Below are 17,925 nucleotides of genomic sequence, written 5' to 3'. Positions count from 1 at the left end.
TTAGGACCCGGCATGTTCTTCAGGGTTGCCTGATTGCTTGGTTTTGGCTGAGTTCGGTTGCTAGTGCTAGTAAGGCCCCCTTCCTCATGGGCATCAGGCTCACAGCTGGGATGGCTCTGTAGGGGACAGTGGGAGATGCCCCCTTCCCTGCCAGCGGTGGCCGTGCTCCCCTTCCTGAGGAGGGCCTGGGAGGGCAGGCTGCTTCTAGAACCCCTCCTGTGCTGCCAGCAGGGTGGGCTGGGGAACAGGCCTTCCCCCGCGCCGTGGCTCTCTGCCGGGCCATGTTCTGTGCTCCCGGGTCAAGAGGGGACTGCAATGAGCAGCACACTGAGGTCCCTCCAGCTCCTGGAGAGCCAGGAGCTGCTTGCCAGCAGGGGTCAGGGGAAGGACCCTGAAACGTAGTCAGCAGCACCGTCACTGAGTGCACGATGGGGCACGTATTTACCAAACCTGGCTGCTCCAGCCTTTGAGAGTGGTGCTGTGACTCAGGCACAGGAAACGGGATGTGTGGAGCTGGTGCTGGCTGGGAAGGGTGTGCTGCTTTCCTGGAAACTGTTGTGTAAGTAGAAGTGCACTCTGATGAGAAAATGTACCATCGGAGGCGGGGCACGCCTGTAAGCGCAACACTCTTGGAGGCTGAGGCAGGAGCATCGCAAGTGTAAGCCCAGCCTGGGCAATTAGTGACTTACCCAGAATTTGTCTCAAAATTAAAGAACAAGTAAAGGAGCTGGGAATATTGCTCAGAGCAGAGGCCCGGGGTTCATTCTCAAGTACAAGACAAAAGCCTCACATAGTAAGTACATAAGCCAGTCACAGTCATTTGTTACTGTTGTCAAGTTCTGAGTCTGGGACACAGCTGTGTGGACCGAATGGACACAGCAGACAGTACAGCATCACCACAAACACACGTCCTGTCTGCTTGTGTGCTGTCAGAACAGCTTCTGCCTCCCTAGCAGACATGAACTTCTCAGTTCCATGCAGACCACGTCGATGCATAGCATGCGGCTCGTGCTGGCTTCCCTGTTACGTGGCGGGTGCCTGTACTTCATTCCCTGTGGCTCCTGTCCCTTTACCTGCTGTTCCTTCTCTGATGAGGGCCACCTGTTCCCTCATGCATGTTCTTTAGGCCTACTCTGGAGGCTGGGGCAGGACACTCTGGCCCACCGCCCTGGGTTCCCTTCCCAAGGCTCAGGAGGGCTCCCCTTGGCGACACCACGATGGGCACACTGCAGCTGCCCTGCATTGTGACGCTGCCCTCCTGCTCTGCAGCATTCCCTATCACAACTCCAGAACCTCTGGTGCTGGTTACCTCACCAAGGTGCCTCACAGCCAATCGGACCCAGCAGGGTGTGCTCCTGTCCTGGCTCCCACCTGCCAACCACAGCTTCCCCATCGACCGCTACATCATGGAGTTTCGAGTCGGGGAGCGCTGGGAAGTGCTGGAGGATGCCATTCCAGGCATCGATGGGGATTTCTTCGCCAAGGATCTCTCACAGGTGAAGCCTGGCTTTCCTTGCCCCTTTCCCCAAGGCTGGGAGCTCTCGGAGACAACGGCTTGGGTGCATGGGGTTGAGTCCTGTGCTCTTCCTTCTTGCCTTCATTGCTGGGTGCTCCTGGATCTGCTGCTGAGGTCCCAGACTGGGCCGGCTGGGTGATGGTGTGCACTTGTCCCCAGCACAGATACCGGCTCAGGTGGGGCAGCGTGGGAGGCTGACGGAGGGACCAGGCCCTGCTCTTTGCTGGGTCTCAGGAAGCTAACCGTGTGTTGTCCCTGTGGCTGTAGGACACCTGGTATGAGTTCCGGGTTCTGGCCGTCATGCAGGACCTGATCAGTGAGCCCAGCAACATCGCCGGCGTCTCGAGCACAGGTACGTCCGGGCGCAGGCTCCTTACAGCGGTAGGGACCAAAGCCCTAAGCTGCAGCTAAGCAGGAGGACAGGTTGGGTGGGAGTAGGGAGGTGGTCGGGGGAGCTCTACAAGTGGTGTTTCAAGAGCCCGTGAGATGCATGCTTCTGGTGACGTGTGGTGTTGTTCCCACGAAAGAGCTGGGGTTTGAGAGTTCTGTAGAATAGTGACAGAAAGATGCCCAGCTGACCATCAGAGCGCCCGAGCAGTGCCACGTGCCATCTGTCTCCCGTTTGCTCCCACACTGCACTCCAGGGGTGGGCAGTAGACTGGAGGAGGAGACAGCAGGTCAGTGGGTGTTTGTGGGGTGTCTATTATGGGCTCCTTTATAATTGTGTGGGCTTTACTGGAAAATCGTTGTTTGGAGTTGTTTTCCTCGCTTCCTTCCTCTCCCTAGCTTTGCTCAGGCTAAATAAAGCCAGTTCCCTAGTGTTTTCTCCGGTTATCATTCTTTCTCTTGGCGCCGGTCCCATCTCTACATGTCTCCCCCAGCCCCAGTTCCTGAAACATAGCCAGGTCCCTCTCCTGGGGAGTGGTGGCCTTGGTAGGGAAGCCAGCACCTCTTCTGCAGGCACCACGCGCCTGAGACCCCCGGGGCCGGGGCACTGATCTTGGCGGAAAGCTCACGCAGCAGCGCAGTGGAGCTACAGATGGCGGGCCACAGGCTCCAGGGGTGCAGGGAGTGTGAGTCCAGCCTCCTGTTACACCCTCGGGCTTTTTTGGTAAAACATAGTCTCCGCTGTAGGGAGAACTCAGCTTGTTTGGGCCGAGGCTCCCGTGCTGGGGATCCACTCGGAAGTGGAGTGCGGACAGCGGAAGCTGCAGTGTGCTGCGTGCTCGTCCCAGAATGTTCTCCGCTCAGTAACATTACACGCAGCTCCCGGAAGGGCCAGGCCTCGTCATGGGATTCCTCATGGCTGGCCGGGATGCAGCCACCTCAGCATTCCGCAGTTAAGGCTCCCGTTTCCAAAGGCTGTGGCTGGCGTTTGTTTTCCTCTCAGCTCACCAGCGCAGTATGGATTATTTTTATCCATTAATGTTATTGACGCAGCATTGTACCCTGACCAAGGGTGGACCCACCCGAAGCACACGGAGCTTACTAACCACACCGCCCTGAGGCTGGGACAGCAGACAGGGCCTTGCCCTGGCGCTGCCATTCACTGGCTCTGAATTCGGGCACAAATGCCAATCCCTGCCCGTGAAGTGGGGGCACCCGTCCCACCTCCGCTGCTCCAGCCCCTGGAGTGCCTTCCACGATGGTGATAGCCAAGCACCCTGGCTGTAGGGGGTGCGTGAATGCCCTGTGACCTGTGAAATGATGGGTGACCCCGACGGGTTGCACCCACCTCTGTCCGTTTTGTGGTTTTGCTCTCAGATGCCTTCATCTGTGGGCTCTTGCGGTACAGAGGGTGGAGGGCAAGCAGGTAATCCTGGACCAAAGCAGAGCAGCGGGGTTCTGGTTAGGGTGCCGACAGTAGCACGCCCGCTGTTTACAGGAGAGGCTGAGGGCAGCCTGCGAGCACTGTCCCTTTGGGCCACTGAGAGAACCTGACTCGAGGGTATCAGGCTGCTGCTGACTGAGGGACTCTCCCACGGGATGAGCCCTGGGCGCCCTCCTTACGGTGCCCCGCAGAGCTCAGCTGGCTTCTGTAACTGTCTTGTCTCCCCTCCTTGTGAGGCTCAGGTGTGGAGGCTGAGCCCTAGCACTGTGGGGCATGTGCAGGTGGGGTGCTGGGGTGGGAGGGACCCACTGCCACCCCACCCTCCTTGCAGACATCTTCCCGCAGCCGGACCTGACTGACGACGGGCTGGCCCGCCCCGTGCTGGCTGGAATCGTCGCCACCATCTGCTTCTTGGCAGCTGCCATCCTGTTCAGCACTCTGGCCGCCTGCTTTGTCAACAAGCAACGCAAGCGCAAGCTCAAGCGCAAAAAGGGTGGGTGTGAGTCAGCTCACCAGCTCTGCCTGGCCCTGTTTCAGGTGCTCGCCATGAGGAGTGACGGCCTCTGGTAGCACAGGCTCCCTGGGGTAGAAGCAGGGGAGCTGATCTTGCAGGTGGCGCTGCTGGTGGGACGTGTTTAGACTGAGGGAGGGAAGCGGAAGCCGGTGGCAGGGATGGGTAGGTCCCATGCGTGGCAGGAGAAGACCTCTGAGCTGGCCACATGGTACCACGTCCACAAATCACTTCCTTCTGTGGCTTTGGGTGCCTTTGACGTCAGCCAGCGGGTCAGGGCCCAGCTTTTGTGGGTCCGGCTTCAGTCGGCCCCCTCTTGCTTTTCCCTGCAGATCCGCCACTGTCCATCACCCACTGCAGGAAGAGTCTTGAGTCTCCGTAAGTGTCTCAGGGTGCTGGTGGGGTGTGGCGGCCAGGGGAGGCCAGGCCTAGGTGGGCAGCTGCTGCACTGGGTGCTGTTTCTGTACTTTAATTTGTTCCCCATAAACTGGGCTGTGTGTTACTTTGAAGGGTGCGCACAGCTTGAGGGAGTGGTGGTGTAGATGACTCAAACTCGTGAGCTCTTCGTTTTTCTTTAGCCTTGTGATATTTTTCTGCAATTTTTATCATCTTAGCAGATTCAGCTTCTTAATACGTTTTAAGTCAATATTACAATGAGCTCGTGCTCCTTGAACAGCGTGGAATTGAGGCTGGCAGGGTGCTTAGCGTATGCCAAAGGGCAGCCCGAGGGAAAGGAGCCACGTGGGCCTTCCTTCCCAAGGAGGATGGCACACGCCTAGAGAACCAGCCAGCGCTGGCCAGTGTCACTTACTGCAGCACGTGAGGCCTTCCTCTGGTGTGGCCATCCTAGGCCTCAGACCCTCACCCTGACTGCCTTGCTGTCTGCCTGCAGCTTGTCCTCTGGCAAGGCGAGTCCAGAGAGCATCCGCACGCTCCGCGCCCCGTCGGAGTCCTCTGATGACCAGGGCCAGCCTGCAGCGAAGAGGATGCTGAGCCCTACCCGGGAGAAGGAGCTGTCTCTGTACAAGAAAACCAAGAGAGCCATCAGCAGCAAGAAGTACAGCGTGGCCAAGGCCGAGGCTGAGGCCGAGGCCACCACTCCTATTGAGCTGATCAGCAGAGGCCCTGACGGCCGTTTTGTGATGGGCCCCTCCGAGACTGAGCCCTCAGTGAAGACCCGGCGCATTGAGGGCTTTCCTTTTGCAGAGGAAACAGACATGTACCCCGAATTCCGGCAGTCGGATGAGGAAAATGAAGGCCCTCTGGTGCCCGCATCTGTGGCTGCCCTGAAGCCTCAGCTGACGTCTCTGTCTTCCAGCCAGGAGTCCTACCTGCCTCCCCCAGCATACAGTCCTCGCTTCCAGCCTCGAGGCCTCGAGGGCCCTGGTGGCCTGGGAGGTCGGCTGCAGGCCACAGGCCAGGCCAGGCCCCCAGTGCCCAGGCCCTTCCACCACGGCCAGTATTATGGGTACCTCAGCAGCAGCAGCCCTGGGGAGGTGGAGCCACCACCCTTCTACATGCCGGAAGTGGGCAGCCCCCTGAGCTCCGTCATGTCGTCTCCACCCCTGCATGCCGAGGGACCTTTCGGCCACCCTACCATCCCAGAAGAGAATGGAGAAAATGCCTCCAACAGCACTCTGCCCTTGACTCAGACACCTACGGGAGGGCGCTCCCCCGAGCCCTGGGGCCGGCCAGAATTCCCCTTTGGGGGCCTGGAAGCCCCAGCCATGATGTTCCCCCACCAGCTGCATCCCCATGACGTGGCTGAGAGTCTGCAGCCCCAGGCCTGCCTGCCCCGAGGACTGCCACCCACCTCCCTCCAGGTGCCTGCAGCCTACCCAGGGATGCTGTCTCTGGAGGCGCCCAAGAGTTGGGCAGGCAAGTCTCCTGGCAGGGGCCCTGTCCCAGCGCCCCCCACCGCCAAGTGGCAGGACAGACCTGTGCAACCCTTGGCTAGCCAAGGGCAGCTGAGACACACCAGCCAAGGCATGGGCATCCCGGTGTTGCCGTACCCCGAGCCAGCTGAGCCAGGGGGGCATGGTGGCCCCAGCACGTTTGGCCTGGACACTCGATGGTATGAGCCCCAGCCCCGGCCCCGGCCCAGCCCCCGGCAGACCCGGCGCACCGAGCCCAGTTTACATCAAGTGGTGCTACAGCCTTCCCGGCTCTCACCTCTGACCCAAAGCCCCCTCAGCTCCCGCACCGGCTCCCCTGAGCTCACTGCCCGTGCTCGGCCACGTCCGGGGCTCCTGCAGCAGGCAGAGATGTCAGAGATCACCCTGCAGCCGCCAGCTGCAGTCAGCTTCTCTCGCAAGTCCACGCCGTCCACAGGTTCCCCTTCCCAGAGCAGCCGCAGCGGGAGCCCCAGCTACCGGCCTGCCATGGGCTTCACCACTCTGGCCACAGGCTACCCCTCCCCTCCGCCGGGCCCTGCCCCTGCAGCGCCCGGGGACAACCTGGACGTGTTTGGACAGACACCTTCCCCCCGAAGAGTGGGGGAGGAGCTGCTCCGACCTGAGCCCCCAGCAACATTACCTACTTCAGGGTGAGTGTGAGCAGCTGCCGCGGGCCACCCCCTCCCGGGCCATCTCCTCCCCCATGCCTCACCTTGCCCGCCACCTTCCATCACCCATGGCAGGTTTGCGTGGACACGCGCAGCATCCCTTCAGGAGCACTGGCCACGGCATTGGCATGGTTCTGTAATGGGGCCAGGGTGGGCTCAGGTGTGCCCGCCACGAGTCGGAGGGATTTTTTCCACCAAGCCTCAAACTTGGAGAAGGCCCATGGCTTACCAGGGACTGTGGGAAAGGGAGGGGGCCTGGCGAATCAGAGAGGGACCCAGGGTAGTGCCCAAGGACGGAGGCCCTCCAAGTGCCTGCGACCTTGCTGCTGGGCACAGGTTCCCTGCCTTGCCCACAGACCTTGTGTCTAGCCTCCTCCTCTGCCTGCCCGCACCTCCTCCCTAGGCAGGACCCTGGAGTCCCCCATTCCTGCCCCAGCTGCCCTAGTGAGTGGGTACCTTGGTCCTGTCCTCAGCCTCTCCAGAAGTGGCGCATCCTGGAGCATGGGATGGGAGGGAAATCTCAGGCCTGTGAGCCGGGAGCCACATCCCCCCACACACCTGTGTGCCTCACAGGAAGCTGCAGAGAGACAGACAGACAGACACGCCCCTGCGATCAGCCCGCCTGAGAGCTCACTCTAAACTGTAGCAGCTGGTGTTCCAGGTACCAGAGCGGCCTGGATGCCCGTCTGCGCCTCTTCTTCTGTCTTCCTGCCCCCCTCCTCCGCCTCCTTGCCCCCATCCCTTCTCAAGTTAGTCTCTCGCCTGCCTTCTTCCTTCTCCGTCGCCTTTGGGTGCACCCGACTTGCTCGGAAGAGCCGGCCACCACTCTAGTGCCCAGCCCCACCCGCGCCCTCCTCTCTTCTCCCTCCCTTGCCCCTGTCTGGTTTGTACTCTGCTCTTTTCTGGATGCAGCATCCTGTGGGAGGCAGCCGTTCCAGAGGAGGCTGGCCTGGTTGGGGGTGGTGCGGGGCCCAGGAGGAGGAAGCCAAGTCCTCCTCCGCCCCGTCCCGCCTTCTCTGGCACCTGGTAGGGGAGGTCACCTTGACCTCAGTGCCCGCCCGGTGGGTGCTCCGGCGGGGTAGAGGAGAGCTCTAGCGAGCCTGCCCTCCTGTCTGCAGGACGCTGTCGTCGCCCCTGTCTGTGCTTCGTGCAGCACGCTCACCTGCTTTGTTCCATCGTGCAGTCTGGTTCTGTCTCTCTCCTCTCCTCCCTTGCCCATTTTCCGGCCTCGCCTGCGGGTCTCCGCTCGCTGTGCCCCTCCTCCCCTCGGGGTGTGCGTGGGTGGTTCTCCCGGCCTCGTTGGTAACTGCTTTGTTTCTGATTGATCTCAGCTATCTGGGCAGTGTTGTCGAGACAAGCCTCTCCTCAGCTCAATAGGTAAGGGAGCTCCTCGGCTGGGCTGGGTGCGGGTGGGCAGGTGGACGACGGGGCTTCCGCAGGGCCATCGCTTCCTTGACAGGGGATCCAAACCACATCCCCTCACTGCCCGCGGGGACAGCTGCCGCTCCTCGATTCCCATGGCTTCTGGGTTCCCCACATGGCTGCCCACTGGGCCACGCCCTGCATCACCTGGCTGCAGCTTTCAGCCTCCCAGCCCACATCCGGCCCCTCCCAGATTCCCTGCGGCCCCTCCCATCCTGCTGCCCACACCAGAGCCTCCCTTGGCAGCCCGGGACCCTGCATGCACCCTAAGGACCCAGAATGCCCAGGATCTGCTTTGCCTCTGCACTCTCAAGGCCCCTCTGGGCCACACAGACATCCAGGGTCCCCCTCAGCACTCCACAGGGCGGGCTCTGCCCGTTTTCCTAGCTGCCTCAGGCACAGTCCGCCTTTCATACCTGTCTCCCACCGGGCTTGTGATTCCACACCCTATTCCCAGGATCTCAGTGACTCTAGGAATCGAGTGCCCCATAATGTGGGCTCTTCCTCAGTGCCAGGTGGGCTCTGGTCCTGCTGGGGGGACGGTGACAGATGTCACCTCTTGCTCCTGCAGCAGGTTCTTAGCTGTCCCCACACGAGGTGTGTGGCCTTGCCTTCCAGTCCTTATTGCTTTCAGGGTCCCTGCGGAGCTCTGTTCTCCTGAAATGATACTGTTGAGGGGTCTTGGGAGGAGCTTCCCTGGGGAGAGCAGGCTTCCCCAGGCACAAGGAAGCGGGCTGAGAGGAAGGGCCCTAGCACGACACTGCACACTGTTCTGACTCCCTGCATGGGCAGTCTCTCTCTGCATCCCTTGAGGCGGCCAGGAGATGGCGGCTGTGGGGCTGCGAGCTCTCTCACAGAGGCTCAGAGTGACCCAAAGAGGTGTGTCTCCATGCTGGTACCTTGGGAGCTCACACTGCCTCACTTTCTGGATGCAGAGCGGAGCCTTTGGTCTGGGGGTTTCCCTCCTACCTTGCCATGCCCAGGGACGCTGACCCTACTAACTCGGGCTGGGCCCTCCTGTAAAGAACACTGTCTTTTAGAGCTATCAGTGGCCCCAAGGCCCCAGAACTGTGTGAGGCTGGCTGCTGCCACACTGCAGCGACAAGCACCAGTGTGAATCCAAAGGCCAGAGGCGGCATTATGAGCTTGCCTGCCCCAGCACCTGCTGCACCTCCTGTGGAGGAGCGGAGTGGCAGCTGCCCTGTTCCTTCCTGGCCTCAAGGTAGAACTGGTCTGTCGCTTCCAGGGACACAGGAGCCTTAGACCTGTTCTCACTAGTGCCTCATCTCCCTTCCCATCTTTACCCCTGCTCTGCCCCTCCCCCAGCCCCCATCCCCCACACCGAGTCTGAGAAAACCCAGCTATCCCACCACTGCTGTGGCAAACCCAGAAACCAGGGGCAGCGACGAGGGACTGTGTTCCTGTCCCGGGCCTGGCCTGCGTCCCCAGCCTAGGAGAAGGCAGTCCTCCCACCCCCTCTGAGTTAGACCTTTCTGTGCTGGGCAGCAGGAGCCTCTGCTCTCTTCCTGCTTGCTAAGAGCCTCCCTGGGGCGCAAGAGCTGCTGGGGCCATGGGGAGGCCGCGCCCATGCAGACACTGTCTCCACGTGTCCCTTTGCATGCGTTTCCTCTCCCTCCTGCTTGGAGAAGTTGTGCCGCGTCTTGTCTCCATCTGTTCTCGCTGTTTCTTCCCTTCAAGTCTCCTGCCCCTTCTGCCTGACCTGTTGTCGATTCCCCACCTCTCCTCTGTTTTTCTCCTCTTCTCAACTCCCGTTTCCGCGTGGAGTTGTGCTGCATGGACGGCCCGCCCCCTTCTGTGGACGGCCCGCCCCCGTGCACCCCCACCTGCACATCTCCGTCTGGTGCCCTTCCCCTTGGTAGCTGCTGCGATATCCGTGACACTGAGCTCTGGAAGTGGGAGGTGGCCCTCTCTTCCTAGGCCAGCTGTAGGAGGAGGGAACTCCCATTTGGGTCGGAGCCTCTCCTGGGCTCTGAGGCAGAGCACTCATGAGCTGAGCCCTGGAGAGAGCCTGTCTGTGGGAGGCCAGGTGGGGCCGACCTGCAGTCCATAGGGAATGGGTTTACTTTTCCAGGGCCAGAACATGCACATAAGTGGGGCTCCTGTGTCTCCTGTTGACAGTGTTGAATGAGGCAGGTGGAGTTTGTTCTCAGGCAGTGAAGGAGAGAAGGGGACACCCTTCGTGGCCCTGCCTGTGCCTATTGGCCAGAGGATGATTAGGAACTTGTCATAATGGTTGGTGCTTAGGGCACTGAGGGAAGATATGGACAGACAGGATTTGTCTTTTCTGCCCTGTGGTATGCCTCTTTTGGGTCTGGCTGCCTCTTTCCTCAGCTACCTTAGGTAAGCAGAGACCTAAGACCTTCTGTGAGGTTAATTCTAGGCAGCTAAACTTTACTGCTTAGAGAACGGGGCTATCTGGAATGTGTGGACCCAGGAAGCCTGTAGGCTCTAATAATTCCATCCTCCCATAGAAACCCCTCCTTCCTGGGAGGAGAAGCCCAGGGCTTGCAGTACGCCCGCATGTTCAAATGGAGCTAGCAGGATGGAGACCTGTGTCCCAGCCTCGTGGAGTGCTGTGGCAGTCCTGTTGCCAGTAGCCTTCTGCATCTCACGTTCTTACTTCACAGCTTTATTCTGGGGTTAGGAAGGAGTTGCTTCATCCCAGCTTCTAGTCTTAGACATCAGCTAAAACTGCACAGCCACAAAGGTTCCTGCTGGGCTTGGTATTGACAGGGACTTGGTCACCCTTTCTAAGAGGGGAGGTGGTTTAGCTTCAGTGGGCTTTCTTTGCTGTTGAGGAAGTCTGAAGGAATGTTTTTCACGTATCTTTTCTGTATAATTCACCAAAAATAGACCCACTTTGCTTAGTCCCTTTCTTGCACCTGTCCCGCTAGACACTTGCTTTTATTTTTGCCTGTGGCATCAGGCAAGTGTCCTGGTGCATCTGGGAACCTTTTTCTGTTACACTGTAGTGTTTGAGTGCTGAGCCAAGAGCTAAAATAGGTGGGCAGCAGGTGTCCTGGAAAGGCTGGAGTTTGGCTGTTTCTCAAGGGAAAATTGGCTTCTTGTTCTCCATGGATCATTGTTGCTCGGGAATTTTTGCCCAAAGGCATAAGTTCAGATGACCTTCCCCCTCCTGGTGTGTCCTACTGATGCTGGCCCTGCCACTGAGGCACAAGACATCAGCATGTGCCTGGCAGGATAGCTTTATTCCTCAGGTGTCGAGTAGGAGCAGGTTTGTTCTGATATAGCTTCTATACCTGTTTCCGTGGGAAGACAGTTGAAGAGCAGTTTAGTGGAGTCTGGTTGTTGAATAAGTTGCTTAATCTTTCTCTTTTTTGGTGGTACCAGGAATCGAACTCATGACCTCACTTGCCTGGTGGGCACTGTGCCACGGAGCCATATCCCTGGCCCTGCTTAGCCTTTCTAAACTTCAGTTTCTCTGTATAAAAAATGGAATCGATATTGCATTCACCTCTGTGGGTTGTTGTAGATGTTGGGGTCCATTATAGTGAGCCCAGGACAGCGCCTGGCTGGTAAACGGTGAGCACACGTTGGTAGTGAAAGTGATAGCAGGAAGCGTCTGTTGGTTGTAACAATAAAACCCCTGGATGTTTCACCTGGTGTGAAGACTGCGCATGTTTAGGGTGACCCTGTACAGCTTCTTCCCAACCCACTGGCTGTCTGTTGTAGGCTGGTTGGGACTGACTTGCAAACTCCTAGCGTTCTGTGTAGTACATGGAGAACGGATTTGTCTCTTCTCGGCCATTTCAAGTACACGAGTGGGCTTCCTCGGCCTCATTGCTACTGTGTCTTACCAGGCAGGGGGAGTCTGCTTTCAGGCAATTAAGGAAGAAAGGAGGAAGTGCCTGCACATCGCTGCTTCTCCTTGTTGGTTGGGGGCAGTTGCAACTGTGTTGTAACTGTGGGGTGTCCAGGGCTGTGTCAGAGGCCACTGTCCTTGACTTTCATGTGCCACCACAGACTGTTCACTCCTCAGCTCATATGGTCTTTCTAATGAGGCTGGCCAGGACAAGGAAGTGAGGAAACTTTACACGTGGACTCGTACCTTTGATCTTCCTTTTAGGCAGCATGAGGAAGCCCTGGTCATGGTCAAAAGGGGATCGGGATATTTTCCCAACCCTTAGGAAGGCAGGTTCCCTCCTACCCTTTGCCTTCCAAATTCCTTTCTAGAGGCTGCTGCCACCATAGAGCTCTGTGGGTCTTTGTAGAAGAGAAAATGAGCCATTGGCATGTAGGGCCATTGGGGAAAGACCTGGCTTCCGTTAGGGAGCTGGACTGCCGCTCCATGAGATGTGTGGGCCTGCGTGGGGTGCTAAGAGCTGTCAGGGGCTATGGAGAGTCAAGAAGATGTCTCTGACTCTTTAACTTTGAGGGACCTTTGGATACCTTAGGCACTGAAAGACTAGAGTGACGACCATCCAAGAAGATGGAAGTGAGCTGGCCAGATAACTCAGCGGACTAAAGCACCTGCTTAGGCACAGTGCAGGACCCAGGTTCGATCGCCGGCATGCCCTGCCGGCCCAGCCCCCAGGGCACTCTGCGAGGGCCATTAAGACTGGGTGTGGTGGCATGTGCCTGTAATCCCAGCGCTTGGCAGGCTGAAAACAGGAGAATCACTAGAGTCTGATTTGTGTAATGCGACCCTGGAGACCCTGTCCTAAATACATTTAAAAAAAGAAGAAGAAGAAGATAGAAGTCGCTACATTGCCAGGGACCTCAGGAGGCTGCAGAGACCAGAGGCTGAATTCTAGTGTGTCTCTTCTTTGTGCTTGCAGTGACATCTGACGTGGCAGAGATGGGTTACAGTCTTTTCATGTTTACTTTTTTATGACTTCAGGTGGCTCACTGACCTTTGGGGACTGCCTTGTTCCTCAGAGGTTATTAATCTTTTGATCCGGATTTACCAAAACATGACTGCACTGGAGATGGGGGAGGGAGGTGTGGGTGTTGAGGAAGGGAAGAGCCTGTAACCCTTGCCTGCCACAGCCCAGCACATCCCTTCTGCAGCCACATGCCCAGGCGTGCTGGGGAAGAAGGAGCGCCTCGTCCTCTGCCTTCCCTTCATTCCTCAGGCTTGGGAAGAGTTGACATGGATAACATTCTTCCAGGTTTTCTTCCTTTGTGACTCTTGAAAAGTTCCCTCCAAATGCACACTAGTCGTGCCCCACTGTGCTCTCAGTCTGCTTTAGTGCCCTGCGGTGCACAGGCTGCAGGGCTCTGGTTAAATAGTTGACTGTTTCTTCACTGTGCTTTTGATCCATCAGGCACACGGTGATGTCTGTTCTCCAGCTGGGATAGAGAAAGGGGACCTGCGTGCAGGGGTCTCCTATCCCAGCAGCCTGAGTGTCTGTGCTGAGTCTTAATGCGTGGCACTCCCTAGGTCCTTGGGACCAACAGCAAGGGCTTTGTGAGGGCTGCAGGTGGGAACACCCTGTCATAATCTTCCTTCTGTCTTCCTACAAGACCCAGCATATCTGAGCCTGGTCTACAGAGGGTCATGTAGGCAACCCTTCTTCACTGGCCTGTGACAAGAATTTGGTGCCATAACTGTGGAGGTTCCAGCTGTGTCCTTCAGACCAATGGGAAGAACCAGTGAAGCTGGGTTTATGGTGCTTCCACTGATGTTGGCATTGGTTCTCACTGCCTCTTCCTCTTTCTGGAACTGGAGGGCAGTTAAGTGGGTTGGAATCGCTTGCCTCCTGCTGTAATCTGCTCTTCTGCTTTTCAGTTGAAGATCTTAATCAGGATGATTTCTAGGCACTCAGACCTTGAGCCTCCTTTTGGATCCTTCAGCTTGAGCGATGGGCTTGGTATTAAAGTCTGTCTCTCCCTCTCCTAGGGCTCCTCATCGCCCTGCAAGTTCAGCTCTGCCCGAGGTAGGCCACCACTGCTGCAGTGCTTGCAGGAGCCATGACAAGGCAGGCGTCACAGGACCTCAGCAGACAACGTGGACTCCATCCCCTGGGCTCTGTCTCTCTGCAGCCCGGCTCTTGGGCTTTCTTCCAGCCCCTCTTCCAGGCTCCCCCATTGGGAGCTGACCTGTACCTCTCTAATTGTCCCTTGCAGAATGCTCCCACCTGCTCCCGGGAATGCTGCTGCACCTGAGAGGCTGGAGGCTCTGAAATACCAACGGATAAAGAAGCCCAAAAAGTCATCCAAGGGCTCCTCGAAGTCAAAGAAACGATCCGGTAAATGGTGGGAAGTGGTCGCTTCTTTCCACCTTGCTTTGTCCTTAAGGATGAGGATTGTCAGGCCCAGGCTCCTGTCTGGGGTTGTGTAGAACTGGATCCACCAGCATCTCTTGTTCTTGGTTTCCTTCCAGGCATTCATTTTCAAGTAATCACAAGCTATTTTCGTGTAGAAAAAGAAAGGGGAAAATCCGATTGCCTTCCCCACCCCCATCCCCTGCCCCAGCCAGGAAACCATCACTCTGTGACTTATGTGCCTGCAAGGCCTTTTGTGCTGTACAGCTTTAGAAAACACGGGGTATTGTTTCAGTGTGTTCTTTAACAATGTAAATGGTATATTTTCTCCCACTCTACAGCACACCTTGAGATATCCCAATCCCCTTATGTATTTATTCCTCTCGAATCACTTCAAGCCTTCTGATTGACGTGGGAGCAGTGGAGTTCAGGGTACATGTGGCATGGACTGCCTTCTGCAGCGTGCCAGGCTCTTCTCTATAGGTACAATGGTGTCTTCCTCCTGTAAGTGGCAACTCCATTGCAGTATGCCAAATGGCTATCCAGCGGTGATCAGTAGCTGCTAAGTGCCATGTAGAAATAACTCAGCCCTCCTTTAGAAAATTCCCATCAAGTACTGGCCATCGATGGCTTAATATTATAGCAGACTGTCAAGGAAGAACACTCAGCCATTTCCTTGAGGATCTTGGCTGATCATTGTAGAATGACTTTCCTTATAGTGGGAGCTGTGGAAAGAAGCGTTATGTAGGGGTGAAGCCTACTGCAGTGTTGGGAGACAGTGATGGCTGGTCTGGATTTAGCCTTTGGGTGGCAGTAGTTTCCTACCAGTTTATGGATGGAAATACTGAGGCAGAGGAAAAAAAAAAGAATATTTAAAGCTTGGGTGAAAAGTTGGAGCTCAAAGCTGAATTTTCCACTGACTTAAACACATTTTAACTTGAGGGAGATACCTGTCTGTCTGTCTGTCTATCAATATATCATCTATCACTTATCTCATCTATCAGTATGTATCTATGTGTATCATCTATCATCTATCTATATGTATTATCTATCATTACCTATATGTATTATGTATCTGTCTGTCTATATATCTTATATGTATGTGTGAGATATGTGTTTAGTTGCATGTCACTTAACGGTAAGGCTATTCTGAAGAACGTGTTGTTAGGTGGCCTTGCCACTGAGTGCATGTCACAAAGTGTGCTTGCACAAATGAGGATGGCCAGGTGGTCGCTGTGTGGCATCGACTGAGCGTCTGGCGTCAGCAAACCCTACTGCAGTGTGGTGCTTGCCTTGAGTTTATAATGAGTAAAATGTCTGCTTGTTGCACAGTAAGCCACCGACCGTGAGGCGTTCTCTCTCATAGTGGCAGTGGTCCTGGCGGCCGTTTTGTCCTGGTAGCTTTCAGATGTCTGTCCTTGTCCAAGTATTTTCTTTGAAGTCAGGCTCAGTTGTAGTTGACTGTTGAACGTGCGCTCTGTTGTTTCTTCAGCCTGTGAGGTGCCCCACGCAGCGCCGTGGGCTCTCTGCCTCGCGCACTGGCCTCACCTGTCTTGTCCAGTTCAGCAGGAGTAGCACAGGTCTCTGCTCCGCTGCTCAGGCCGCCTCTTCCTGTGTTCTTCTCTTGCCCTCTTGGTTATACTTTATCTGTTTAGAAAACTCAGTTGGCTCAGCCTTTATTGCATGTCTGGAATCTTCCACTTTTGTTCTCTGTAGCACAAAGGCTGCAATGTGAACGCCCCATTTCTGCCTGGGCTGCTGCAGAACCGGGCTGTAGCCGTGGGGTTCTACCTACTCTTTGTGCAGCAGTCACCATAGCCTCAGAGAATGGGACCGAGCGTGTGATGGAAGCCTTCCAGGAGCTTCTTGTGGCCACCAGAGCAGATTTCAGAGTTCTTGACGCCCCACCTGTCCTTGCAGCCTCTCTGTGACAACCCCGGGGCCACGCTGCATTTGCTCTTGGCTCCAGTTCCTGTTCTGCTGGGAATAATTTCCCCTCAGATCTGTGGAAGGCTTGGAATCTCACCCACCCTTCAAGGGGGTTCTTTCAGGGGCAGAAGCAGTAACTCAGTCACTGGTTAGCACGTGACCCTATTATATGCTTCTTTGTTGCATTTTTGACATCTGAAAACTTTATTTCTGTATTTCTTGTTTTGGCAATGTGCCTCTTCCTCTTTGCTTGTAAACTAAAATGTCATCCAGAAAGCAGAGTCTCTTCTTCTGCATCCCCAAAAGGGCCACGAGGCAGAGCAGTGGCTCTCGTCGGTCAGACAGGGTCCTGCCCTGACTCTGTTGCATGTCATTAAAATCTGTCATTCTTTGGGGTACGTGGGAAAAAATGTAGAGACCCCGCCCATTCTTAGAAGCCCCGGTTCCCAGCGCCTAAGTGATGCCCAGTTGCCCAGAAGCACTGAAAAAGAAATACTTGTAGATTGATTGACAAGATCTGTGGATTTAGCGAGAAAAGAACATCCCTACCTCCCCTCCCTGACTCAGCAGGCCGCAGGGCTGCCGTCTGTCTGGCGGAGGTCGGGGTGTGCTCTCCACAGTGGCTTGCTCTTGACGCCCACGCATGGAGTGATCTCATTTCAGTGTTAGAAGCCCAGAGTGCGTGTTCCAGCCTTTTCATGCCTTCTCTTTCTTTTGTCTGTTTCCTGTCTTTAGACAGTTCTGCCTCTCAGGCTCAGCAGCGTCCCAACTCTCAGGTTCTGTGGCCCGATGAAGCTGTCTGCCTCCGAAAGAAGAAGAGACACTCTCGTCCTGACCCCTTTGCCCGGCTCTCAGACTTGTGCCACCGCCCGCTTCCGGAAGACCAGACGGCGATCCTCAGCAGCACGGATCACGACGACCCAGGCCACGCCACCCTGCTGTGACTCCATGCCACTTAAGTGTCCCCAGGGCAGGCTGCAGGGCCGAGGGCTGGGGACAAACTTTGTGTGGGCCTTGTCCTCCTCTGCCCACTGAGGGAGGGCTCTGCCAGATCTGGCCAGCCGGCCTCGTTCACAGGACAGAGGCCGAGGAGGTGGACTTCTGCTTGTGGGTGGAGGCAGGGTGTGACTAAGCGACAGGAAGTTGTCTGGCTCTGCTCTGCCGCCCCTCTTCACTTAGATGAGATTCTCGCACCTCTTCAGATGTCTCTGGAAGTGAAGAAGAGGAAAGCCGTGCTTTTGCTGCTCTGCTTCTGTTGGCAGTTTGGTGTCCCAGGAGAGGGCTGGACCTCTCCCTTCTTCCAGACTCCGCATATATATAGAGATAGATACAGTGCACATGTATGTAGTCGGTGGGTTTCTCTACGTGTATATATATGTACATTGGAGCAAAGTGTTGTTTCTTTCTATAGTCCATGAGGAAGGAGGAGCGGACCGCTGCCATTGGTGAGCGGGGCTGGCCGTGGTGGGCCGGGTGCCCTCTTGTCTGCCTCGGGGGCTCCTGTCATGCCTCCTGACAGAGCTCACCGTCGACCTCTCTAGCTTCTCCCCTCCAGAGCAGAAGTGGGGTCCTACCACGATTAAGACTGGGGGCCCAACAGTGAGTGAGCGGGCGCTGAACAAGACCCAGGCCCTCTGTGCTTGGCTGCAGGTGAGGAAGGTGAGCGGGCGCTGAACAAGACCCAGGCCCTCTGTGCTTGGCTGCAGGTGAGGAAGGTGAGCGGGCGCGGGGCCAGACTGGTGTATTTCTTTCACTGTTTGGCGCACACCTCAGAAGTGGAAGCTGTCTAGTGGTGGGGCTGACAGACACACACCCAAGCCCGCACAACTGTGCCTCAGTTTCTTTCAGCCCAGTCTGGACTGGAGCCCTGCGGCTGAAGATTCTCTCTTCTGGAGCCACCTGTGT

At 56.6% G+C, this 17,925-nt stretch overlaps 1 protein-coding gene across 6 annotated transcripts in view; it reads left to right on the top strand.

Moving 5' to 3' along the window:
* Positions 1-17,685, top strand: part of Igsf9b (immunoglobulin superfamily member 9B) — a 44,144-nt gene extending 26,459 nt beyond the window's left edge. For 2 of the 6 annotated variants that reach the window (XM_004643689.2, XM_023703833.1), the window contains exons 14-20: positions 1,270-1,496; positions 1,784-1,868; positions 3,679-3,840; positions 4,191-4,236; positions 4,751-6,403; positions 13,955-14,076; positions 16,756-17,685. In XM_004643689.2, coding sequence (XP_004643746.1) covers positions 1,270-1,496; positions 1,784-1,868; positions 3,679-3,840; positions 4,191-4,236; positions 4,751-6,403; positions 13,955-14,076; positions 16,756-16,964 — 2,504 coding nt within the window. In that variant the 3' untranslated portion in view covers positions 16,965-17,685. Of the gene's footprint in view, positions 1-1,269; positions 1,497-1,783; positions 1,869-3,678; positions 3,841-4,190; positions 4,237-4,750; positions 6,404-6,994; positions 7,083-7,752; positions 7,799-13,727; positions 13,765-13,954; positions 14,077-16,755 lie in introns of those variants that run through there. The other 4 variants (XR_002818610.1, XR_002818611.1, XM_023703835.1 and 1 more) reach the window with 4 other exon arrangements.
* Positions 17,686-17,925: the final 240 nt, after the last annotated feature.

The sequence above is a fragment of the Octodon degus genome, unplaced genomic scaffold (genome assembly GCF_000260255.1).
Source record: "Octodon degus isolate 3935 unplaced genomic scaffold, OctDeg1.0 scaffold00182, whole genome shotgun sequence".
NCBI classification, from domain to species: domain Eukaryota; kingdom Metazoa; phylum Chordata; class Mammalia; order Rodentia; family Octodontidae; genus Octodon; species Octodon degus.
The sequence above is the reverse complement of the archived record's forward strand: the minus strand, read 5'-3'. Positions and strand labels throughout refer to the sequence as shown.